A 26,525-nucleotide genomic window follows, 5' to 3' on the forward strand; every position below is an offset into this window, starting at 1 on the left:
TCAGAATTACATTCTATATTCTGAGTGACTAACAAGGATAATGTTTTATTACCCATATGCTAATGTTAGAGAAACTTGAGGTTGAAGAGGATGGGGGGAAAGAAGACAGATGCTGAAGACCAAACCCGTTGTACTTAATTTTTTTTTTAAACATAAGTGGGTATGGTTAGTTACCTGGTCAGGGATAAGTTCAATTTTGGTGATGACTACACTGGGGAAACCCTATTGCCCTGCGTCCAATCCTCAATAATAAGCCAGATATGAGGACTGTTTCAGCTTCCTTAACATCTAGAACAACTTTATTCAATAGAATTTTCTGCATTGATGGAAATGTTCCATATCTTTGCTGTCTGATATATTAGCCATTAGCCATGTTTGCCTATTAAGCTTTTAAATATGGTTAGTGCGACTGAGGAACTATATTTACATTCTATTAACTTAAAGTAGGCACATGTGACTAATGGCTGTGACACTGGACAGTGCAGCTCTAGAAAATTGGTAGATTGGAAAGAAGAGAGGGAGTTACAGCTTCCTATTCTGCTTCTTGTAGAGTCAGTGATCAGTGCTAATAACCTGTGATAGGAAAGTAGCTAGATCTCAGTGGATGTCTTCTCTAATTGATGAGGAGAGAGCACCCTCTTAATCGTGCTTGAGTGACTGCAGATCACCCTGTGATTCTGAGAGGCAATTGCAGTTTGTAGCATTGATTGGGGAAAGTGATTCTGTCTCTGATGATTGACAGGATTGCTTAAAAAAAGGTATCTTCCAAATATGAATTGAAAAATTCATAAAACCATTATGAATATACATACAGTATTTCCTATATAGAAAACAACTCAGTACAGATGTCATAATAGCATGTCTGTTATTACATTTGATATGTGTCTTACATATATAACAAACTGATGTGTAAAACGAAAGCATATTTAGAATGTTCTCAAAGTCAGGAAACATCAGATAAATTTATTCTTAAAAGAGTTTGTTAGTTACATTGTCAGCTAATATGCTCAGTGTTTTTAGATGAAGTACTCTAAACATGCTATTTTTCCAGACTTTATTTAAATACTCCCCAGGATAACTGTGATGCTTGTTTTTCCAGATTAACTCTTAGGTTGGTGCAATTAAGTAATTGCGGTTTTTGGCATAATATTAGATCTATTGCTTTGATTAGGGATATTCCCTCTTTAAAAAATGGCTGGAGATTGAAAAATGTATACTAAGCATATTTTTTGAAAGTATAACTAACATACTATTTAGCAATATCCTGTTTCCGACTTTGAAGATACCCTGCATAATATAATTTGTAAATTCAAAATACATATACTTTAAAAAAATATTGGTATGCTGTTCAGTTTTACATTCTTCCTACTTGTCATTTTATTTTGCTCATTTTTCCATTTCCATCTATTTTAGATACATGGTTTTTATAGCAGCATAATAGTCCAGTGATGTAACATTTCCTTGTTGTTGCATATATAAGGTTTCCTGTTCTCTTTTTTATATACCATGATTTTGCCAACATCATTTAAAATTAATGATTTTATGCATCTTTATATAATCAAAGATGTTATGACAGATATTATGTATCTGTCACTCAAGGACAGAGTTGAGGTCTGCTCCTCTACTCAATAGTGGGTGACAATGGAAGAAAAATTTGAAAGAAAAATTATCTACAGACTGTGTCTGAAATTGGGAACAAAACAGACGTTTTGCTTTTCTTAAATAAGGCAATAACCATTTCCTTAGGTTAAATTTTTGGGAGGTGAATTATTGGATCAAAAGCCATATATTTATAAAGCCCTTAAAACCAGTTGTTGGATTGCCTCATCCCCAGAAATGTTACATTTATTGAGATTTTTATCAGTAATGTAAGAGTGGCTGTATTTCCCTAGATTTTTAAACATTTTTATTAACTTAATAGAAAATGATAATGGAATTGCTTTTATGATATCTAATTTAATTAATTTTGTGATAAACACTTATTATCTGTGTATATACTACCTGCCCAAGGCCACCTCTCCCCATGCTCCCCTGACCAGCAGCATCTGTCACCTGACAACTTGTTAGAAACATAGATTCTTGGACCCTACCCCATATGCTCGGAGACTCTGGCATAGGGCTCATTAGTCTGTATTTTAACAAGCCCTGATTCATGCTCAACTTGGAAAACCACCACCAATTTCCCAACCTCTCGCATTTCCCCATCTATTCTCCGTTGGATAATGACAAAACCCTTGCTTTTACTGACTGCAGATTCAAGGATGGCTTCATCTTGTGATAGTTTCCCAGGAGGTTTTCCTCACTAATTTTGTGAAATAAATATGTATTGGGCATTTTCTTTGTACAAAGTTCTGTGCATACACCCTGACCATGTCCCTGGCCCTACCCTAAGCAATTTTTAGTTTAACTACAGAGATGCCATGTGTCTGTGTACATATACTACACGCTACAATGCCTACTATGTGGTAAAAACAGTAAAATATGGGTTCTTGGGAAAGAAAAAAATAATTAAGGAAGAGTTTGTGAAAAAGGTAAAATTGGAGTCAGACCTTGAAGGATAGACATAGGCAGGAGTTTTTCATAGGCAGGAGTGAGAGAGATGGCTTTTGTAAGTTGGAATAGAGAATGACACAAAAATGCCTGAGGATAGTACTTTTTCAGAGTATTTAGGGGTCAGCGCAAATGTAAGATTTTATATAGAGCTGGGATGGATGGATCATATAGGAAAAGCAATATCTTGATAAGGGTCTGGGTGATAGTGTCCCAAGAAACGCACCTTCCTTGGGTCACTCAAGGACAGAGTTGAGGTCCGCTCCTTTACTCAGTAGTGGGTGACAGTGGAAAAAAAATCTGAAAGAAAAATTATCTAGAGACTGTGTCTGAAATTGGGAACAAAACAGATGTTTTGCTTTTCTTAAGGCAAATGTGTTATTTTATTTATTCCTTATCCCCTTTTTGTATCTCAGTTAAAATGAAGTTTAGTGCCCGTGAGCTGTCAGATGGAAAAGGGCCTCTGTTGTGGAAGATGGCGGGGCAGGGCCCTCTGCGGCTAATAGAGAAGCTGTGGTCACAGCAGGAAGGAGTTCTTCTGTACAAGGCTTGGTTCAGGTTGCAGCCAAATATCTTTAATGCTCTTGAGCAAAGCCTCAGACAGGTTTTTTTGCTTAGCATCATCCATTGTAATGTTCCCCTCACTAATTAATCCAGAATTGATGGTATAAGTATGTAATAAAGGCTTTAATATATCAGTTAACTGTGTTGCCTGTTTTATACTGTAGGAAAACCACTGCTGGAATGTAAAATAATATTGTCTTTTAGTATCTAGCAGATAGGAGGTACTGTGTCACACAGCTGTTGGAAGAATTAATAGTGAAGTATCTGCCTGATGAACTGTCTGAGAGAAAAAAAATATATGATGAAGAAACTGCTGAACTCTCACAGTAAGTTTCTTCTCATAAAAAAAATTATGAACTACTACCCTTTAATAGTAAGGAAAAACCTCACTGCAAGCTGGATCCTGTCTTTAGTTCATCTCAGTCTAGTCAAGAAGTATTGGTCTGTTTCCGTGGTCCTCAACAGACAGAATTTTATAAAAGTTCACTTGGTAACATCCGGATGTTTTATAGGGAGTTATTGACTCAGCTCTGTGGGCTGAAGCAGTATTTTAGGCGGGGGAGGAATTTCCTACAGTGCCATCAGGCAGTGGAATGGGAAATAAAGAGGGGGCGCTGGTGACAGTGACATTGGTGGTGATGGCGTCTCTCATGTGTCATGGTAGGGCAAGAGGAAGGTTGAGGGTCAGTAACCTAGATTAGCAGGGGATTTTCTGTCACATGGAGGCCCGGAGGGGAGCTTTCCAAACTTTGAGATCTGAGATTGAAATTGGAAGAGGGGTGTTCAAGGCCAAATCCTCAATTAATGAAGATACTGACTGGGAGCACAACTGAGTTGGTGTAGGGAGGGTGAAAATCTCGAGGTAACTTTGAGATTCGGTAACGCAGACCACTCTGCAAAGAACGCAGCAGCTGATGGAGCTGGGTAGGCAGGGCCAGGCATTGCTTGTTGTCCCTTTTCTGTTTTTCTTTCCCGTTTTTCTCCCTTTCTTTTCCCTAAATGTCTTTCCCTCTTTGACCAGTCACTTGGGTCTCTTTAAATTTTATTCACGGGTTTTTAATTTCTTTACTCTATTTCTTTTATTCTCTTTTAATTAAACACACTAAAAAACAAAATTATAATATTTATATGCTGTTTTATTTAACAACTTTTTGTTTCCATTTTTTTTCAAAAGTATAAATTGAACATTTTATATGTTACTTTCTAACAAAAGCTGTGCTTGTGGACTCCTTTTTCAACATGTGCCCATCAGATGTCTTCAGTGAGCCAGGGGCCTTCCACAGAAGAAAGATTTCCATTCTTTTCTTTGTAGAAATAGATACTGATTTGTCTTCTCACAGAATTGATATTTTATTGTGTGATTTATAAAATACTCTGATGTGACAATTATAAACCTTTCTGATCAATGCTGAAGCATCTAGATTTAAGAAAGCTGCAGTTATACTTTTGAAAATTTAAACACAGTGACACAACCAGCCCGCCCACGGAAGAGTGGTAGACTCAAAGGACAGAGGAGGGAGTCACACAGACAGAGCTGCGTGTTGGAGAGAAGAGAAGCGACAGGGTGTCCAGCCGCTTACTAATGGGGCTGTTTCTTAAAACACATATTTTAAACATGTTTCACCTTGTGTCTGTATAAGTAATTGATGTTCATTTTGAAAAAAAACTCAAAAATACAAATGAGCATTTAAAAAAAGCCATAATCTGCAGCCCAAAGGGAATCAACTATTGGCATTTTGGCATACATATTTCCAAACTTGAATGTAGTATGTATAAATAGGCTTTGAACAAAGATGGGATCATGTTATTCATGATCGGTATCTAAAACCTGCTCCTCTCATTAATTTAAGCATTTCTTCTAATTCAGTTCTTACACATCATCTTTTAATGGAAACACAGTATTCTGTTTTATGGATGTACCATAATTGATCTTACTAGTCTCCTCTTTATGATTGTACAATTTGGTTACTATCCACATTGCTACAGTGAACATTCATATAGCACTTGTCCACTCATGTCTGAAAATAAGCTGGTTGGTTCCAAGAACATGAACATTTCCTCCAACAACGTAACATTTCTGCTGTCTGTAGCCATGTTCTTTAGCGTGCCTGTGCTGTTTCAGACTGTCCCCATGCTGCCAGTTTTCCCATACCTCAGACAGAACTGGGCATTGCCTTTATCCTTCTCTTTCTTTCTACCAATCTGGCAATGAAAAATGTTGTATCATTTTAATTACTTGGAAAAAATGTTATCAGAATATGTTTTCTGATCCTTGTGTTTGAACATAATGGCTAAGAATTTTTAATTATTTGCTCTTTGTTGTGGGGGTTCACTTTTGTTATCTAAGAGTAACTATGAGTGTTTGGATAAAAGGTATTTATTGTCATGTTAAAAATATCTAAAACAGATTTTAATATAAAATATTACTTAAATTCTCTTGATGCATAAAGATACGTAGCTCTGTAAGATAATCTCGTGTCTTAAAAATTCAATTTACTCTTACAAATACGAGGATCACAGCAGGTTTTTAGTATTAGTATTTCATCAGTGTGAGCTTAATGAACGGGGTGCTGATTCTTGTTCTTGCCAGGAATAAAAACCACCTTATTTAGAACTAATTCTTTTTTTGCTTTACATTAGTTCATTACTGTTATAAACCTCACTCATTTTTTGTATGTGTTTGGTAATATTTTTCTTGTATGAATTCTAGTAATTAAACTGTTTTTCCCTTAGCTTGACCAAGAATGTTCCAATATTTGTTTGCACTATGGCCTACCCCACTGTGCCTTGCCCTCTCCATGTATTTGAGCCAAGATATAGATTGATGATTCGAAGAAGTATACAGACTGGAACCAAACAGTTTGGCATGTGTGTCAGTGATGCACAAAATAGGTATGCTTTTTGTGAACTTAAATGTATTTATGTTAGACCTCTCAATATGGATGAGAACTTGCATGTTTGTGTTTCAACTTTGTTACTAATCAAGGTTTTCTTTTAGTTTTGCAGATTATGGTTGTATGTTACAAATTAGAAATGTGCATTTCTTACCTGATGGAAGGTCTGTGGTTGATACAGTTGGAGGAAAGCGGTTTAGGGTTTTAAAAAGAGGAATGAAAGATGGATATTGCACTGCCGACATTGAATATCTGGAAGATGTTAAGGTATTTTAAAATGTGCTTTGCCAGCATACTTTCGTATATCCTGTTCCAGGGATTGGTACAGGCATGCAGGCTATTTTCTAGGTGCATGAACCAGTTCTTAGCAGAGAGCCTTACCACTGTTATGAGAATGTGCTCCAAGTTACCTTTTTCGTATCTTGCTCTGAAATTGTTGCACATTCTAAGAGAACTTGGAAGACTAGAACATAGATTCTCTTTATTTCTACAGGCTTAACAACCAAGCCAGTGCCTAGAATGTATGTGTATATGTACACATGTGCATGTGTGTATACACATTATAGGTACTTAACAATAGTGGTTGAATAAGTTGAACTTACAACCCATCTAAGTTTTGAAAGGTTTACATTTCTGCCCTGTTTTATTGAATGTATTAGTAGTTGAAGCTCATGGAATTAGTAGATTGAAATTTGATGTAAATGTAAACACATCAAATCTTACAAGAATTGTTTTATATATTAAGATTGTTCTTGTGCCTAAGATAACCTTAATGATAAAAATAGAGTTGAATGCTGTGTGAAGACCCTGGGGCAGACATAGAAAGCGCTGTCAGTGTACATGTTGGTGATATCTTACTGGGGTAGCGTTTTTGTGATGTCTTTCTATAATAGGGTTAATGTGGCCCTTTTGATGTTTGCAATACCCAGTTTACCTACTGCAGTTACCTTAGGAACCGGAGAAGTGACTCATGATGCTACAAATAGAAATTTGAAGGCAATTTCTTTTGGAAAGGCATTATAAAAACATAGATCTTATCCCTTCACTTGTTCATTGATCTGTTTAGGCCCTTCATTTCGTCAACATTTATTGGATATTGGCATTAGGTATTTTCACAAACATTAACTCATAGAATTTTCACAACTCTATGAAATAGTAGATGAGGAAAGTACAATTCAGAGGTTTTAATTAATTTGCCTGAGATCCTATAGATAATGTAACAAAAATGATTAAAGCAAACTCTCTGACTCAGACTCTGAGCTTTATCATTATGCCATTTGGCTCTCTGCTGATAAACCTGATTAGTCTGACTTTGGCAGTCCTATCTTACTATAAAAATATGGAGGTACTTTGTCTTGTGCAGTTGGCCGAAAGTATTGTGTGAGTTGAAATTTTGAGTTGATTGATATAATCTGTGCCTCAGGCATACTTGGTTAATGGAATCACTTGCTAAAGGTTCTTTGTAAAGTTAATAACCATATTTCAGTTTTATGTAAATGTATGTCTTCACATATTGGATATGATGACAGAATCACTTGAGTATATGGGTAAATTACATGACTATATGTATTAATACTTACAAACATGTAGGCAATAGAATCACATTCTAAAAGTATTACAGATTTGGTATTTATAAACGAGTCCTCTTTGGTCCTCTGAATGTCTAGTAATTTTTCCTCATCATAATGTCTTCATCTATATAATGATTTTCTTGTCCCTTCCGGAAAACCTTCTCAAATTTGTTTTATATAGCAAATTTTCCTCTTCTTAATATAATTCTGTTTTCTATGACTTCTAGTGAAGTATTAAGTTCTGTTAAAATTATCACAGTAAAGTTCTTTGACTTTAAAAGCTTGCTTTTAAAATGGAGCTAGCCAAAAAGCAGGCAGAGACTTGGCTCACTGCAAGCTCCGCCTCCCGGGTTCACGCCATTCTCCTGCCCCAGCCTCTCCGAGTAGCTGGGACTACAGGCACCCGCCACCACGCCCGGCTAATTTTTTTGTACTTTTAGTAGAGACGGGGTTTCACCGTGGTCTCGATATCCTGACCTGTGATCCGCCCGCCTGGACCTCCCAAAGTGCTGGGATTACAAGCGTGAGCCACCGCGCCCGGCTCATCACAGACTCTTATAATTGTTATCATTCCTTGTTTACCAGAGCCTGTCATTTGTTTTCTTGAATTTTGTGAGGGTGCAAAGCAGATGCTTTAACAAAAAAAAAAAAAAAAAAAAGATGTAACAAGGCTTAAGTTGTTTCTTGCTCCTATCAGTGTATGTTAGCAAGGGCCCGAATCTTGTATAGTCATTTCAGGACCAAAATTCTTCAATTGTGTGGCTCCTCTACCTTTTTTAAAAGTTTATTTTTATTGTGCTAAAATATACATAAAATTTACCATTTTAACCATCTTTGAGTGCACACTTCAGTGGCATTAAGTACATTCATATTGTTATGCAAAACAGATGCTCTTTAAACTTTAGTTTTAATTTTCATTTCAAATCTTTCAAAAGTAAAAAGTATGCTTTTTTGTCTCTGGTGTGCTGTAGTCTTATTTTTATATTTCAAAATGTTTTTGGAGTCCCTTTGTTGTTTTTAAATGAGTCATCCTTGAAGTATGAAAGGCTGAGTCAGGCCTGGTATTTTTTCAGATGAGTTTGTGCATATGAGACAGAGCACGACCTGGCACATAGCAAGTGGGATGTAAGTGTGCATTAAAGAAATCGATATAAGATGGATAAATTAAACTTAGATCTTCCCACCTGTGTTCTCTGAGACTACTCTTCTATCTCAGGATGGAAGCCTGATGCAATGAATTTTACATTTGCAGTTTGGTGACCCAGTAGTCTAAAGAATACACTGAGGGGTTCCAGAGGTAGCCATAGCCTTGGGCCTTTCCAGCAGAAGTTCATCATTGTGTAATTGACTCTGACATACTGGCTTTATATGCTAACTTATTTGTTGTAGCTTTTCGTTTGTTTTTGTGTTTTGACCCAGTTCCCTAGTAAAAGATGTAACTGTGCCTGGACTCCTCCTGTTACTACTTTCTGTCATGTCATGTACACCCTAACCACTTATCTTTTCTTTTTTTGTAGCAACTATCATCCACTTTTTTGTTCCACTGCTTTCAAAAGCCATTGATCCATAAAGACAAATGGAATTCCAAATTAGTGTAGACCTTTGAACCAAAACTCACTCTCAATGTTGCTCCTCCAACTTGGGGGCTGTTGTAGGGTTCTGCAATATTGCACTGCTAAGTCAGCAAGGTTTGGCATAGGTCAGGCCTTGCTGTCTTTCTTTAGTCTGGTCAGCCCTATATGAGACAGAAATATGTATTATAGCATAGGAATAATACTTTCTGGGAGGTCAGCACTGAAACAGGTATTGCCCTGTTTTTCTCATGCCTTTTTCCATTTGTGTCGGTTGGCATATGGCATATGGATGGGGGATTAGACACAGAAGTCTTACCGACTATTGTATTTCTAGGTTGAGAATGAAGATGAGATTAAGAATCTCAGAGAGCTTCATGATTTGGTTTACTCTCAAGCCTGCAGCTGGTTTCAGAATTTAAGAGACAGATTTCGAAGCCAAATTCTTCAGCACTTTGGATCAATGCCTGAGAGGGAGGAAAACCTTCAGGTATGGTGGCTTTTCTGTTCTTCCAAAAGTCACTTTTTTGTAAACCCAAATTTGCAAACTTCTACATTTGTTTTTTCATTGTCCTTTCTGACCTCCTTTTTCTTTGACTGCCCCCTCCCCCGTGCCAGCCCCACCTGGTCTTTGCAATCATGAGTTCTCTAGAGCAGTGGTCTCCACTACATTCTGTACAGGTAGAGGCTGGAAATAGGTGTCAGCTGAGATGCCTGCAGGAGAGAGCGCCAGAGAGGGAGCAAGTCGTTAAGAGGATTTTTAGGAGGGGTAAGGAATTAAAAACAGGATGTTATTATCTAGAAACTGTGACTGTGAGACAACTAACCATGCCTTCAAACCCATCCCCTGTTGATGTTATTCTTTGACAGCAGAGAGACTTACCATTTTCTATACATTTAAAACATCTTTTCTCACCTTTCTTTTTATCTCCCAACATTTGACCCAACCACTTCAATTCATTTTTGTCTCTTCATGTTTAATACCTCACTCCTCGTGAAACTATTATTCTTTTAGTCTTTGCTGGTACTTAGGGTTTACACTTAAGCTTAGTCGAATGAATGTGTATCTGTCACTTTCTGTGCAAGCAAAACTGCAGGAGGCATAAAAGAAGGGTCTGGCTCCAGGAAAATCTGATCATAGACTCACTAAAGCACTACGTTTTAGGCATAAGCATTTTGAATTGAATTAAATGTTTTTGATCAGAAGGTGATAGATTTTACAAAGGAATGGCTGTCAGTAAATATGTGAAGATGGAGAGATAATAGATCTCATTGTAATGCACACTGCCTCATTCCCATTTTCAAGGGTTGGTCCACATTTGTCTGAATCCCAACTGAATCCTTCACCTGAACCTGAAACACCAACATTAGGCCATCTCCAAATTTAGTATTCATTCTGTTTAGCATATTATCAGTTGACATCTATTTGTTTTAACTGATTACTTGAATCTGATTAAACATCATAGAAATAGGCTTTGATAAGAACAATATTGAATAAGAAATTTTAAATAACAAAACAGCTTATAGAAAAATTCAACATGACTTTCCCATCACCTTCATCACCCTTGCCTTTTATTATCCTGTCCTCTATCACTGCTTTCTGTTAGCTATGTTGTGTGAGGATTCGGGTAGGAAAGCAAAAGCAACCACCCTTCATATTCCCAGAATGAATGATGCAGGATGTAGACTTCACATAGTAGTTGGGAGAGCTGTGGGAGTGAAGGTCAGGGATGTCACCTACAGAAGTCAGGGAATCTGCCACCAGAGATCCTGCATCAGAAACCGCCAGCAGCATGCTTCTAAAGAACTAGTGGGGAAGTGGCTATAATTCTTAGGAATCCCAGTGAATCCACACCACTATCTCACTCCACAGCAGTGGAGGAAGGGGTTTCCAGGAGCTCTCTGGTAAGTTCCTCCCCGCACTTTGCAACAATCTTCAGAGGATAATGGCTTCTCTTCCAGCTTCCACACCCAACAAGAGTGCCTTTCTTTCATTGGCCAAATCTAACCTGGACCCCTATGACAGAGAGGGGATTCTAGGAGACAGTTTCTAATGTCTGTGGAATGCAGATGAGGAGGTAGCCATGCTTAGCTGACAGCAGACAATATACAAATATAGAAACCGAATCTGATTCTAGAGGGGCCTACTGAGATCAGCACTGATGTCATAGCTCCTTTTGTCATTCTGAAGCTTTATATTTTCAGTCTGATAAATAGCAATTCAAGGTTCAATGAAGGTGGCTTACAAGTCCTTTTATGGAAATTTCTAGTTTTTTCAATAGCCAATAGTCAGCCCTCACAGCATCACTAGGACCTTTTCACTGGAGATATGTTTCTTTTTTGAAGAAAATTGGAAGCTGGAGCCTTTTTCTTCTATCTTTCCAAGGGTTCCATAATACTTTGAGGAAATTTTAAATCTCAATTAACATTTCTTAATGCTTTAAATATATAGCTCAAGAAAGTGGCTGTCGGGCCGGGCGCGGTGGCTCACGCTTGTAATCCCAGCACTTTGGGAGGCCGAGGAGGGCGGATCACGAGGTCAGGAGATCAACACCACGGTGAAACCCCGTCTCTACTAAAAATACAAAAAAATTAGCCGGGCGTGGTGGCGGGCTCCTGTAGTCCAGCTACTTGGAGAGGCTGCGGCAGGAGAATGGCGTGAACCTGGGAGGCGGAGCTTGCAGTGAGCCAAGATTGCGCCACTGCACTCCAGCCTGGGCGACGAAGCGAGACTCCGTCTCAAAAAAAAAAAAAAAAAAAAAGAAAGTGGCTGTCAACTAGGGGCATGTTGCCCCCACAGTATATTTGGTATTACCTGGAGACATTTTTGGCTGTCACAGCTGGGTGGGAAGGTGCTACTGGCATCTGGTGGATAGAGATCAGAGATGCTGCGGAATGTGCTCTAGTGCATAGGACAGCCACACACAACAAAGAATTATCTGGCTCAAAGTGTCAGTAGCCTGAGGTCGAGAAGCCTTGCTAGTGTAATAGGAGGAAAGCGACCGGGCATGGTGGCTCACGCTTGTAATCCCAGCACTTTGGGAGGCCAAGGCGGGTGGATCACGAGGTCAGGAGATCGAGACCACCGTAAAACCCTGTCTCTACTAAAAATACAAAAAAAATTAGCCGGGCGTGGTGGCGGGCGCCTGTAGTCCCAGCTACTCGGAGAGGCTGAGGCAGGAGAATGGCGTGAACCCGGGAGGCGGAGTTTGCGGTGAGCCGAGATTGCGCCACTGCACTCCAGCCTGGGCGACAGAGTGAGACTCCGTCTCAAAAAAAAAAAGGAGGAAAGAGTGCGTGTTGACTATGGAGAGTCAGGTCTAGATTTGAATCTCGGCTCTGCCACGTATGAGCTGAGAGATCTTGGACAATTTGCATTACATTGCTGAGCTTCAGTTTCCCCCATTTTATACTTTGCATAATTGTTAAGGACATTGGAGATAATACCCGGCACATAGTAGAAGTGCTCAATAAGTAGTAATTTTTTGGTGGTTTGCTACTGTTGTTCCATAAATCCTTGTTTTATTAATGCTATAAACTGTCCATTGTTTTTAGGCAGCCCCTAATGGACCTGCATGGTGTTGGTGGCTTCTTGCAGTTCTCCCTGTAGATCCACGATACCAGCTGTCGGTTTTGTCAATGAAGTCTTTGAAAGAACGGTTGACCAAGATACAGCATATACTGACCTATTTTTCTAGAGACCAATCTAAGTAACTAACTGTTTGGATCTCCCTTTAAAGATACCCTAATCTGGCTGCGTTGATGGCCAGATTGTCCGCTGCCTTTGCACATCTAGTGCTGGTTTCAGAAATGTAATGAAACTTTTCTTTTTCCTTCAACCTCCTGAATCGTGGTTCTGCAAATGAATACCTTCAACTAGGATTTAGACCACTAAGAACTTGCACAGAAAAACACGCACTGAATGTGTGTTGAACCTCTACATTGTGAAGTTGCACTATGTACCATACTCTAAAATGAAATAAGAACTCTGTATGTCTGTGAGAGAGCGTGTGTGCGTGCGTGCGTGCGTGCTTGTGGGGGTTGGGTAGTGTGTGTGCATTTTCTCTGGCTTTAAAATTTTAAAACAAAAGCCATAGAGAGCAGAACTTGCTGAGGGTCGTTTATTGCCCAAGTTTACAAGAGTAGCGATACAAGTTTTTGCAAATTGAATTTGCCTCAGATATATCTGTCCTAATGCTTATATTTGCACAAGTATGTAAAATATCTTGTTGAGGATCATTCTTTGTTGGAAATACTGCTCTTGCTGAACTGTCTTGACTATTGACTATGACACAGTTTCTTATTTATGTAAATACTTGCATCACAGTGGCCGACAGGCATTGGATGCAGAACCTAGAGCCAGTTTTCAGGAACAATTGTAAACCTGACATGGTACTGTGCATCTATTCATAAAACACTCAAAACTGTGAAAATATGGTTTACATTTAATTGTACATAAAGGTAAAGGGAGAACTCAATTCAGTACCAGTTAGTTTGTACATTTTAAGGGGCTTTTCACATTAACTGCCCATTTATGTAATTTATAGTTTGACATGATGTGTTTGTTTTAAAAAAAAACGCATAGTATAAACCCATTAAGGATCTGGGAAAAGAGAAGAAGTTTAATATAGAACTAAGCTTTTAAAGTTTGTTTTTGTTTTTAATTCTGGTCTCGGTGCAAATGTTAGTTATGCCTTATTCATATCACAGTTAGATCACCATGCTGTGACATGGTTTATATTCATGCTGCCCTAGAAACTTTTGTAATTATTTGTTGCAAATTTGTGACTGTCCTTATTAACTTTCTTTTATGTAAGTAATTTGTAAAAGTTTCTTAAAATTTTTGCTTTTGCTTATTTAATTTTGAATAAAAGCTAAATTCCTAATACTTTTTCTTAAATTGTAGGTCAGTGTTATAAAAAAAAGTCAGTAGAAGAACCAAACTGCATATGTTAAAGAACAGATGAGTTTTGCATGTGGTTTGGTGGCATTAAGGTATATGCTATGGTTTGCAAAAACTTTGGCCATTTTTATTTTTTGAGAAAAAAAAAGCAATTTATTGAGGGTTTAGGCCTCAGAACCATCCCTAAAGCACTATTTTTCAACCTTTTAAAAATCCATGTCCCTTTAGGGTAAGGCTAAAATTCTTTCTTTTATGCCTCACCATTTGAGACTTCTCTTGGTTACATAGACTGGACTGTTTCTGCCCGCAGTTCCTCAGCTAGGATTTTGCAAATGTCAGTCAGTCATCTTTTTTTTTTTAGGGACAGGATCTTGCTCTGTTGCCAAGGCTGGAATGCAGTAGCACAATCATAACTTGCTGCAGCCTCAAACTCTTGGGCTCAAGTGATCTTCCTGTCACAGGATCCTTGGGGTGTCACTTTGCCAGCCAGAAACATCTGTGGCCGATGGCGCCTTCTGCCTGAGTAATGCTCATGCCCACTGGGCTTATTCTGGCCACTCAGCCTGGCAGGCTGTGCTTGGCTTTTGCTACCAGCCCAGATCCCACACCTGCCAAGAGCGAACCAGGCACGGAGCAGCGAGCGGTGTGTGGGTAAGTGCATGCGGGGCCCAGACACTGCACACAGCCAGGCACACCAGCTGCTGTGTTGGGATGGGCATCTTCATGCGAGGCTGCAGCTGGACCAGAGGTACCACATGTGGCTTCCACTGCAGGCACCCACATCTGGACGAGGGGAACACTGTGACACCCAGAAGCTTGGAGATGCCAGGAACCACAGAGCTCCAAAGAGGGTGTCACAGCCCTGGCTTAGGCACCCCTTAGGTCTGGACTCCCCAAATAGCTGCAGCTGTTCTTGTCACCAACAATGTGGTGAGTGGGGGGGCAAAGGGGGTACGTGTTTCAGCCCTGTTTGTGTTACAGTTCTTTCAGTTTCACCATTTAGCAAGTCCTGAGTTCTTGCCCTGCATCCAGGAAGAATGAGGTGTACAGACAACTGGAGGGTGAGCAAGGCGGAGAGGAGCTTCACTGAGTGATAGAACAGCTCTCAGGAGACCCAAAGTGGATAGGTCCTTTCTGCAGGCAGGTCGTCTTGATGAGTGTCTAGCTTTCAGTGGAGAGAAGACCGTCAGTGGGTAGCTCTTTTCCACAGGCAGGTTATCCCAAAGAGTGGCCAGTTCTCAGCAGAGAAGAGACCTGCAGTGGGTAGCTCATTTCCACAGGCAGGTCACCCAGAAGAGTCAAGGAGACCCGCAGTGGGTACCTCCTTCCTGCAGCTGGTAGTCCTGAGGGTCTGTTTGAGTCTGACTGAGTCTAGGGCTTTTATGGACTCAGGAGGGGAAGTGTGGGCTGATTGACGGTCCATGGGCGGCCACGGGTGGGCTGGGGGAAAAAGGACCATATATTCTTACTCCAGGCAGTGGACTCCACCTGGAACTGGCAGTTCAGGCCCCAGGCTTCAGGCCGTCTCTGGCTTGAAGGTGAGGTTTCACCAGGACCCACCCTTTTCCATCGTGCCACCATCAACACGCCATCCACAGCAACCAGGCTGTTCCTACTAAGAGGCACCTGGAGGCTTGTGCCAAACTGCCCTCAGTGCCCCCTCAGCCTCCCTCCCCTGCTTGTTGGTGCCCAAAATTCAGAGGGGGCCAAGGTGGTGGGACTGGTGTGTCAGCACCACCCATAGCATGCGCACACCCAGCCAGGTTGAGATAGCACCTGGGTTCAGCCTCAACTTTGCTCCATAATTGGAGCAGGTGTCAGGAGAGGGGAGAAGCAGGAGCAGGCACTTCTGAGCCTGTGGGGGCAGGGGGGCTTCCGGGACTGCAGGCATGCCCAGGTCTGGAGCCATAGCTGGGTGGCTGCAACTGCACCCAAGAATGTGGGGCTGCTGCCCTGCCAACTCAGTAGGGGGTGGGGCTCCCACCTGTTCCCGCCCCATTGGCTCCACTCTGTAGTAGTGTGTACACCTACTGTGATATTAAAAGTTATATCTGCCTCGGGTATTGCAAATAACATCACAGTGGGTGTACACCCGCTGTGATAGTTGAAGTAATATCTCCCTAAGATATGACAAAAAATATCAAAGCGTGGACCCTGTCTGTGCCATCAAAAGTAACGTCTCTGGATATTCCGAATAATATCACAGGGTGTACACAGCCTGTGACATTAGGAGTAGCATCCCCATAAGATATTCCAAGTAATATCACAGGGTGTACACCCCATGTGACATTAAGGGTAACATCTTCTTAGGATGTTACAAACAACATCACAGGGTGTACGCCCCCTGTGACTTTTAAAGTAACATCCCCCTAGAATATTACGAAGAATATCATCGGTGTAGACCCCATATGACATTAGGAGTAACATCTCCCTAGGATATTACAAAGAATATCACTGGGTGTACACCTCTGTCGTATTAGGAGTAACATCCTTCTAGGACATTACGAGTAATATCGCAAGGTGTACACACACTGTGATAGTCAGAGAGATCTCTCCCTAGGATAGAAGGTATCATATCACAGAATGTACATGCATGGTGTACACCCACTGTGATATTAGAAGCAATATCTCCCTATGATAGTATGAGAAATATCAAAGGGAGTACACTCTCTGTGATATTAGATGTCGTGTTTACCATGGATATTACAAATAATATCACAGGGTGTACACACATGAGGTACACCCACTGTGGTATCATTCGTACTGTCTTAGAGAGAGATAACTCTGTAATATAACACAGAGAGCTATAACTGTAATATCTCTGAGATATTACAAATAATATCACAGTGAGCATACACAGTGTACGCCCACTGTGAGATTTATAGTAACATCTCCCTATAAGACTACAAATACGATCGAAGGGTGTACACCCCCTGTGACCTTAGAAGTAACATCCTTCTGGATATCGGGAATAATATCATAGGGCATACTCACCCTGTGACATTTTGTACACCCTTTGTGACATTAAAATTCACATCCCCCTAGTATATTACGAATAATATCAAAGGCGGTTGACGCACACAGTGTACACAGCCTGTTACATTAGGCGTAATCTTTTTCTGCGATTTCCGAATAATATCACAGAAGGTGTACACACATGGTGTACACTCCAGGTGACATTAGGAGCCACATCCCCCCAAGCTGTTAGAAATAATATTACCAGGGTTGCATACACACGGTGTACTCTCCCTGTGACATTAGCAGCAACATTCCCCTAGAATATTACGAATAACATCAGAGGGAGAGTACACAGATAATGTACGCACCTTGGACAATTAGGAGTAGCATCTCCCTACGATGTTATGAATAATATCACAGAATGTGTACACTCATGGCATCTACCCCATGTGATGTTAGGAGTTACATCCTTCTAGTATGTTAGGAAGAATACCACAAAACTGTTCACACATGGTTAACAGCATATGGAATATGAGGATTAACATCCCTCGAGAACATTACAAATAACATACAGGGGCTGTGCTCACATGCCCTGTGACGTTAGGAGTACATTTCCCTGACACATTACGAGTAATATCACAGAGTGTACACCTTCTGTGACATTTGGAGTGATGTCCCTTAGGGTAGTACTAATAATATCACAGAGTGTACATCCCCTGCAACCGGAGGAGTAACATCTTTCTAGGATATTGTGAATAATACCACGAAACGCACAGCCCCTGTTACACGAGGAGTAACATCCACCTAGGATATTATGAATAATATCACAGGGAGTGCACCCTGTGTGACAGTAGGAGTAACCTCGCCCGAGGATATAATGAACAAATACAGAGGATGTACACGTGTGGTGACATTAGCAGTAACATCCATTTAGGATATTACGAATAATATCACAGTGTGAACACCCCCTATGACATTAGGAGTAACATCTCCCTGGGATATTATGAATAATGTCACTGGGGGCACATCCTCTGTGATATTAGCAGCAACATCTTTCTAGGATATTATGAATGATATCACAGGGTGTAAACTCGCTTGGATATTAGAAGGAATGTCTCCCTAGGATATAAGTTGTAATATCACAGAGTGTAGACACATGGTGTACGCCCACTGTGTTATTAGCAGCAATATCTCTCTCTATGATATTATGAAAACTATCCCAGGGTGTACCCTCTGTGGGTTACTAGAAGTGATGTTTACCATGGATATTACAAATAATATCACAGGGTGTACACACATGGGGTACATCCACTGTGATATTAGGAGTGATATCTCTCAAAGTTGTTACAAATAATATCCCAGTGGGTGTACCCGATGTGTGTACACCCACTGTGATATTTAAAGTAATGTCTCTCTATAAGATTACAAACAATATCGAAGGGTGTACACCCCCTGTGACACTAGGAGTAACATCCCCCTACAATATTGGGAACAATATCACACGGGGTACACCCCTGTAACTTTAGGAGTAACATCCCCCCTGAATATTTTTTTAGTAGAGACATTGTTTCTCCATACTGGTCAGGCTGGTCTTGAATGATGCGCCCGCTTCGGCCTCCCCAAGTGCTGGGATTACAGGCGTGGGTGACAGCGCCCAGCCACCACTTAGCATTTTCATTTTACATTTGTTGAAGTTATAGATCTCTACACACATTGATTGCTGCTTTATTATACACTTGCATATACACAAAATGGGAAATCGAAAAGAATAAAATGGGCAGAGTATCCCTAAAGTTTCACATTCCGAGACATTTTAAAACTATTTGCTTTTTAGAAATTTGTTTCAATTAAGAAACTGTGGTATACACACACAATGAAGTATTATTCAGCCTAAAAAGGAAGAAAATCCTCTCCACTGCAGACAAAATGGATGAGATTGCAGGTCTGTATGTTAAGTGAAATAAGCCAGACACAGAATGACAAATATTACATGTCCTCACATCTATGTAGGAACAAAAAAGAAAATCTTGGCCAGATGTGGTGGCTAAGGCCTGTAATCCCAGCACTTTGGGAGACCGAGTCGCACGGATCACTTGAGGCCAGGAGTTGGAGACCCGCCTGGCCAACATGGTGAAACCCCATCTCTACTAATAACGCAAACATTAGCCGGGCGTGGTGACGCGTGCCTGTAGTCTCAGCTACTCGGGAGGCTGAGGCCCAAGAAGCGCTTGAACTCGGGAGGCGGAGGTTGCAGTGAGCCCGGATTGTGCCTGTATACTCTAACCTGGGCAACCGAAAGAGACTCCATCACACACCTACACACAAAGGGAATCTCAGGAAGGTGGAGAGTATAAAGGGGGTTAGCAGACACTCGGAAGAAAAGGGGTGGGATGTGGAATGAAGTGAAGTGGATAATTGGGTCCCAAAATACAGAAAGATGGAATCAGTGAGTTCTAGTGTTCGATAGTACCGTATGAAAATCTGAGTTCACAAGAATTTCTTGTCTATTTGCAGATGCTTTGGTAAGAAGCTTCCTAACTTTCTCATTATGCTGGTTTGGAAGCTCTTCTCTTTCTGCTCTTGAAATCATGCTGGTTTTTTGTTCTTTGTTTTTTGTTTTGAGATGGAGTTTCGCTCTTGTTGCCCAGGCTGGAGTATAATGGTGCAATCTTGGCTCACCGCAACCTCTGCCTCCTGGGTTCAAGCGATTCTCCTGCCTCCACCTGCCGAGTAGCTGGGATGACAGGCATGTGCCAGCATGCCCAGCTAATGTTGTGTTTGTAGTAGAGATGGGGGTTTCTCCCTGTCGGTCAGGCTGGTCTTGAACTCCTGACCTCAGGTGATCGGCTTGACTCGGCCTCCCAAAGTGCTGGGATTACAGGCGTGAGCGACCGCGCCTGGCCCATGCTGTATCCTTATCTGTTGTCCCTTGTTGTTTGTTTGTTTTTGAGCTCAGAAATAACTTCTCACCTCTATGTTCAAATGATTTTTCACATGAGTGCTAAGAAAGCTCATTGGTGGAAAAGCAGCCTTTTCAAGAAATGGTGTTGGAGGAGCTTGATTTCCACATGCAGAAGAATGAAGGTGGACCCTATGTCACCAGGTGCAAAAATTAACACAAACTGGATCAAAGACCTAACCCCAAGTGCTAAAAGTATCATATGCCTAAAAGAAAACATTGGCCACACTTTCATGACATCAGATTGGGCAATGCTTTCTGGGATATGACACCAAAAGCATAGGCAACAAAAGAAAATTAGATTCCTTGGATTACATCTAAATGACAGAGACTTTTGTGCAGCAAAAAACACTGTGAACTGAGTAAAAAGATAACCCATGGATTAGGAAAAATAATTGCAAATCATGTCTCTGTAAAGAGGCTGATGTCCATCGTATATCAAGAACAGCTAGAACTAAACAACAAGAAACCCAAAGCATCCCATTAACAATGGTCAGAAGACTCGAGTAGACGTGTCCCTAAAGAAGATAGAGTAATGACCAATAAGCATCTAAAATGATGTTCAGAATCACTAATTGTAGGGAAGCGCAAATCAAACCAAGAATGTGATACCACATATTAGGATGGATATGATAAACAAACAAGCATTGGTGAAACTAGAGGGAAGTAGAATGCTCGAATATGATTGCAGGGAATGTAAAACCGTGAAGGAACAGGGAAAATAGTATGGCGTGTACTGGAAAAATTAGGAACAGAATGATCAGGTGTTCCCGCAGTTGCATTTGTGGGCACCTACCAAAAAGAATTAGAAGGCAGGAATGAAAGAGAGATTTGTGCACCCATATTCGTAACAGCATTATTCACAACAGCCAAAATGTGGAAGCAACCCAAGGGCTCGTGGACAGATGAATGAAAAAGCACGCTGCAGTTCATTCATACAATGGAAGACTATTCAGCCTTCAAAATGCAGGCACTTCTGGCCGGTGCAGTGGCTCATGCCTGTAATCCCAGCATCTTGGAAGACCGAGGTGGGCAGACCACCTGAGGTCAGGAGTTCAAGACAAGCCTGGCCATATTGGTGAAACCTGTCTCTACTAAAAATGCAAAACATTAGCCGAGCGTGGTGGCGTGTGCCTATAGTCCCAGCTACTCGGGAGGCTGAGGCACAAGAATCGCTTGAACCCGGGAGGCGGAGGTTGCAGTGAGCCCAGATTGTGCCACTGCACTCCAGCCTGTGCGACAGAGTGAGACTCGATGTAAACACAAAACAAAACAAAATGAAACAAAACCAAAAAACAAAAACAAAAACAAAACCAGACAGGCACTTCTGCCACAGGCTGCAACATGGATGAACTTTGAAGATATTATCGTCAGTGAAATAAATAAATCCCAAAAGGATAAACACGACCAGGCTCAGTGGCTCACCCCTGTAACCCCAGCACTTTGGGAGGCTGAGGCAGGCGGGTCCCTTAAGGACAGGAGTTTGAGAGCAGCCTGGCCAATATGGTGAAAGCTCGTCTCTATTAAAAATACAAGAATTAGCTGGGCCTGGTGGCCCACGCCTGTAATCCCAGCTACTCGGGAGACTGAGACACAAGAATCACTTGAACCCACGATGTGGAGGTTGCAGTGAGCCGAGATCACGCCACTGCACTCCAGCCTGGGCGACAGAGAAAGGCTCTGTCTCCAAAAGAAAAAAAAAAATTCAACACGGTATGATTCCACTTCTATCAAGTGTCTAGAGTAGTTAAACTCATAGAGTTGCAAATTAGAATGGTGGCCTCTGGGGTGGGCGAGAGAGAGGAACGGAGAGTTTGGTTAATGGGTGCAATTTCCATTTTGAAAGATAAAACTGTTCTGGAGATGACGGTGGTGATGCTTGCTAAACAATGTGAATGTACTTAATGTCATTCAACTGTAAACTGAGAAATAGTGGAAATTGTCAATGTTTCTACTGGCCATTCTAGATGAAATCATATAAATTTACAATTTTTAGTATTGATACATGGTACATTTTCCCATAATGAAAGATGAAAATGAAAGCAATTGGATCTTAAAAAGAAAAGAAAGAAGCGAAGAATACACACAAGCTTCCTCCTGATGACAGGAAGGGCCCCAAAGCTTCTATGGACACTGCCTTTTCTCTTCTTCCTCCTGCATTCTTATGAGGAAATCTTTAGAGATTGGGGAGCTTGGGCGACTTTGGCTCATGAGGAGCTCTGTGCCTTGAGCCCCCCAGGCCATACAATAGTCAATACTCAGTCTGTGCCTCCAGCCCTGCAGCGTGAGGTTCCAGTCCTGTGGGCTCCACACCCATCCCCTGTATCAGGAGGCTCATGTCTCACCCTGTCTTCTTGCCAGCCTTGAGGATGGAGTCTGAGCCTCCATCGTACACCACGCAGGGAGGACAGTGGACCTGTTCTCCGCGGTCATGGCCCCGCAGAGGGGAAGGGCAGTTCAGTGAGTGCTGAGGGACGGTCGGGAGCCTTGTTTTCTTTCCTCCTCCTCAGGACAAACAGGAGAGTGCGGTGGGCAGATGGGAGGAGACCAAGGTGCAACCTGTCAGCTCAGCAGACTGTGGAGTTTCTGTTCTTGCTTGTGGTGGGGGGTCTCAGAAATCTTATTTAAAATTTTGCCTTCCTCCCCCACTGATTGTCCTTTTCATAGACACCTCACCTATGACAGCAGGGAATGAGTCCCTCTAAACTATTCCCTAAGGACAACAAAGATGATGAAGGTGATGATGAGGATAAAGAGGATGAAGACAGACACCAGGGCATCATGAACCCTTACTGAGGGCTTCCTAAAGGCCAGGCTCTGAGCTCTGTGCTCTATGCAGCTTGTTTCATTTCATCTGCGTAGTCTCCCAGTTATGAGTGCACATTTCGTGATGATTTTACAGACTAGAAAAGGAGCAACACATTTCCATAGACCTTGTACCAGATCATGAAGTCAAAAAGGGTGAAGTCCAATTTGAACCAGGCAGTCTAAGTCCAGACACATGGCATTTGGCCAATCCTCTCCCTGCATCCAAGCTGCCCTCTCAAATCCTTGTCACTCAGGCCGATGCCCCTGCTCACTGTGCCCTTCCCTTTGGGGGTTCCTTGTAGACCACAGCTAGACCAGTGGGTGTCACAATCACTGTGTCAAGTAGAGAAAGGGCAGCTGAGATCACATCAAAGGTTCCAGAAAGAATGGGCACACCATCATTCGGGACGCATCTCTCCCTTGCCCCTGTTCCTGGCTTCCCTTACAGCTCGCGACTTCCTCAAAGGAGTCATCAGTTCAGAGTTTGGCTTCCATTCCTATTGAGGAAGCTGGAAACCGTTTCAAAAAATGCTCCTCAGATGTGCCTGTCGTTAAGATCTCTGAGCTCTGCTTACAACTTTCGGAAGGTGGGCGCGGTGGCTCACGCCTGTAATCCCAGCCCTTTGGGAGGCTGAGGCAGGCGAATCACAAGGTCAGGTGTTTGCGACCAGCCTGAACAACACGGGGAAACCCCGTCTCTACTAAAAATAGAAAAAAATGAGCCGGGCATAGTGGCGGGCGCCTGTCATCTCAGCTACTCAGCAGGCTGAGGCAGGAGAATAGCTTGAACCTGGGATGCGGAGGTTGCAGTGAGCCGAGATCATTCCACTGCACTCCAGCCTGGACAACAGAACGAGACTCCGTCTCAAAAAAGCAAAAACACAAACAAAACCAAAACCACGACTGTTTGAGAGTTGGAAGACCATGAAGTAGAGTACCCGGGACTTAGAGTCTGGCCATGAATTTGGAATACCACCCTTTCTACTTCTCTGTATGGCAGGGGGTGAGATGTCCACCCTCTGAGACTCAGCACTCTCATCTGAGCGGATTTCTAGTTGATCCAATGGAAGCGAGCGATGATTAAACCGATCGTGGGTGCCCGCTGCCTGATCTCTCTGTGATGGATGCGTAAAGTCAAGGCAAAGTGAATTTTAGGTACACTCGTTAATATTTTAAGCTTTGACTCCATACCATTCAACGGAAATATCCCGCGACCTGAAGTTCTGGTTTCCCTGCGTTCCAGACAGGACATTTTACTTTGTCCTTATCTCAGTAAGTACTGAGTATTGTGAGAGGAACAAGTGAGTCTCTTTTGTTTCTGATTCCCCAGAGCCTATATCTTGCTTGGCACATAGGAGATAGCAAAAGTCAAAATCTATGTGAATTATTGAATTGACGCTTCCTCGGTTCACAAAAATGGGCTGTCATCAGTGTGACTTTGACTTACTTGATTCTTTTTGTTTTTTGTTTTTTGAGACGGAGTTTTGCCCAGGCTGGAGTGCAGTGGTGTGATCTCCGCTCACCGTAGCCTCTGCCTCCCAGGTTCAAGCCATTCTCCTGCCTCAGCCGCCCGAGTAGCTGGGGCTCCAGGCGCGCGCCGCCATACTGGGTGAAGTTTGTGTATTTTTAGTAGAGGTGGGGTTTCACCATGTTGGCCGGGATGGTCTTGATCTCCTGACCCTGTGATCCGCCCTCCTCGGCCTCCCAAAGTGCTGGGATTGCAGGCGTGAGCCACTGCGTCCGGCCGAACTTTCTGATGAAAACTCTAAGTCCACCTAAGCTAAGGACAGGAGTTATAGCTTACGTGAATTTTCAAAGAAGACCCACCGATTTGAGGAAGCAATTACTCTCTTGAAGGAGAAAAGTCAGAAAACGCAATGATGACATCATCTAGGACCTAACCGGCATGTGGAACTATTTTCTGCTTATGAACTATCAACTTTTATTTCATTTCCAGATGACATGGTCTCAGCTCTTGTTGCCCAGGCTGGAGTGCAAGGGCTCAATCTCGGCTCACCGCAGCCTCCGCCTCCCAGGTTCAAGCAATTCTCCTGCCTCAGCCTCCCGAGTAGCTGAGATTACAGGCATGCACCACTGTGCCCAGCTAGTTTTGTATTTTCAGTAGAGACGGGGTTTCTCCATGTGGAGGCTGGTCTCGAACCCCTGACCTCAGGTGATCCGCTCGCCTCAGCCTCCCAAAATACTGGGATTACAGGCATGAGCCACTGCGCCCGGCCTGGTCTCAGCTGTTATACAGTGTTTATAAAGGTTCTAAATCAAGGGAATTTGTATCAATCTAGTAGAATAAAATACAATATTTGAGTTCTTGATTTCCTTTAATTAGGATAACCTTTTTCTTCAAGTGAAGAGAATGGTTTTATTATGTATTTTTCTTCGGACAAGATAGGCTGTATTTTCTAGCAGTTATGCATTTGTTATATATGATGATCTGGTTCTTGGAATGTTCTTGAATCTAGTGTCTGTAAGGCAGGTGTGTACAGCAAGAAGTGAATAACAGAAATCAATGATGAAAGCATTAGAAGACAATTGAGTTTGTCAGAACAGCAAAATATTGATGAGTGTGGATTGCTCTGAAATCTCAAAATATTATTTGTGAATTGCCTCTACCCAAAATGCAGACGCAATGCCGGGTGTTGGTTTCCTTGTTTCTGATTTTTCAACCCTCCTTTCTAGGCAAAACGTGTCTAAACCATTCAGACGCACAGAATCTAACAGATGTCTCTATATGCCTCCTCCTAGAACTCTCAGGGGATCCAGAACTGCAGCCGATCCTCGCTGGGCTGTTCCTGTCCATGTGCCTGGTCACAGGGCTGGGGAATCTGCTCATCATCCTGACCATCAGCCCTGACTCCCACCTCCACACCCCCATGTACTTCTTCCTCTCCAACCTGTCCTTGCCTGACATCGGTTTCACCACCACCACGGTCCCCGAGATGATTGTGGACATCCAATCTCACAGCAGAGTCATCTCCTAGGCAGGCCGCCTGACTCAGATGTCTCTCTTTGCCATTTTTGGAGGCATGGAAGAGAGACATGCTCCTGAGTGTGATGGCCTATGACCGGTTTGTAGCCATCTGTCACCCTCTATATCATTCAGCCATCATGAACCCATGTTTCTGTGACTTCCTAGTTTTGTTGTCTTTTTTTTTTTCTTCTCAGTCTTTTCGACTCCTAGCTGCACAACTTGATTGCCTTGCTAATGACTTGCTTCAAGGATGTGGAAATTCCTAATTTCTTCTGTGACCCTTCTCAACTCCCCCATCTTGCATGTTGTGACAGCATCACCAATAACGTCATCATGTATTTCCCTGCTGCCGTATTTGGTTTCCTTCCCATCTCGGGGACCCTTTTCTCTTGCTATAAAATCGTTTCCTCCATTCTGAGGGTTTCATCGTCAGGTGGGAGGTATAAAGCCTTCTCCACCTGTGGGTCTCACCTGTCAGTTGTTTGCTGAGTTTATGGAAGAGGTGTTGGAGGGTACCTCAGTTCAGGTGTGTCATCTTCCCCTAGAAAGGGTGCAGTGGCCTCAGTGATGTACACGGTGGTCACCCCCATGCTGAACCCCTTCGTCAACAGCCTGAGAAACAGGGATATTAAAGGTGTCCTGCGGCAGCCACACGGCAGCACAGTCTAATCTCAATATCTTTCTATCTGTTCCATTCCTTTTGTAGTGTGGGTTAAAAAAGGCAGTAAGGTCAAATAGGAATGACAACACAGGGTGAACAC

The 26,525-nt window shown here is 42.1% G+C and overlaps 1 protein-coding gene and 1 pseudogene across 4 annotated transcripts in view; both read left to right on the forward strand.

Moving 5' to 3' along the window:
* Window positions 1-14,038, forward strand: part of LONRF1 (LON peptidase N-terminal domain and ring finger 1) — a 34,804-nt gene extending 20,766 nt beyond the window's left edge. For 2 of the 4 annotated variants that reach the window (XM_032162442.2, XM_032162443.2), the window contains exons 8-12: window positions 3,319-3,440; window positions 5,848-6,006; window positions 6,113-6,275; window positions 9,488-9,640; window positions 12,706-14,038. In XM_032162442.2, the coding sequence (XP_032018333.1) occupies window positions 3,319-3,440; window positions 5,848-6,006; window positions 6,113-6,275; window positions 9,488-9,640; window positions 12,706-12,864 (756 nt within the window). In that variant the 3' untranslated portion in view covers window positions 12,865-14,038. Of the gene's footprint in view, window positions 1-3,318; window positions 3,441-5,847; window positions 6,007-6,112; window positions 6,276-9,487; window positions 9,641-9,831; window positions 9,920-12,705 lie in introns of all 4 variants that reach the window. The other 2 variants (XM_058442001.1, XM_058442002.1) reach the window with 2 other exon arrangements.
* Window positions 14,039-14,506: 468 nt separating this feature from the next.
* On the forward strand, window positions 14,507-26,433 carry LOC116473798 (olfactory receptor 7E24-like; annotated as a pseudogene).
* Window positions 26,434-26,525: the final 92 nt, after the last annotated feature.

This window comes from Hylobates moloch, unplaced genomic scaffold (assembly GCF_009828535.3).
Source record: "Hylobates moloch isolate HMO894 unplaced genomic scaffold, HMol_V3 SCAFFOLD_8, whole genome shotgun sequence".
Lineage (NCBI taxonomy): Eukaryota > Metazoa > Chordata > Mammalia > Primates > Hylobatidae > Hylobates > Hylobates moloch.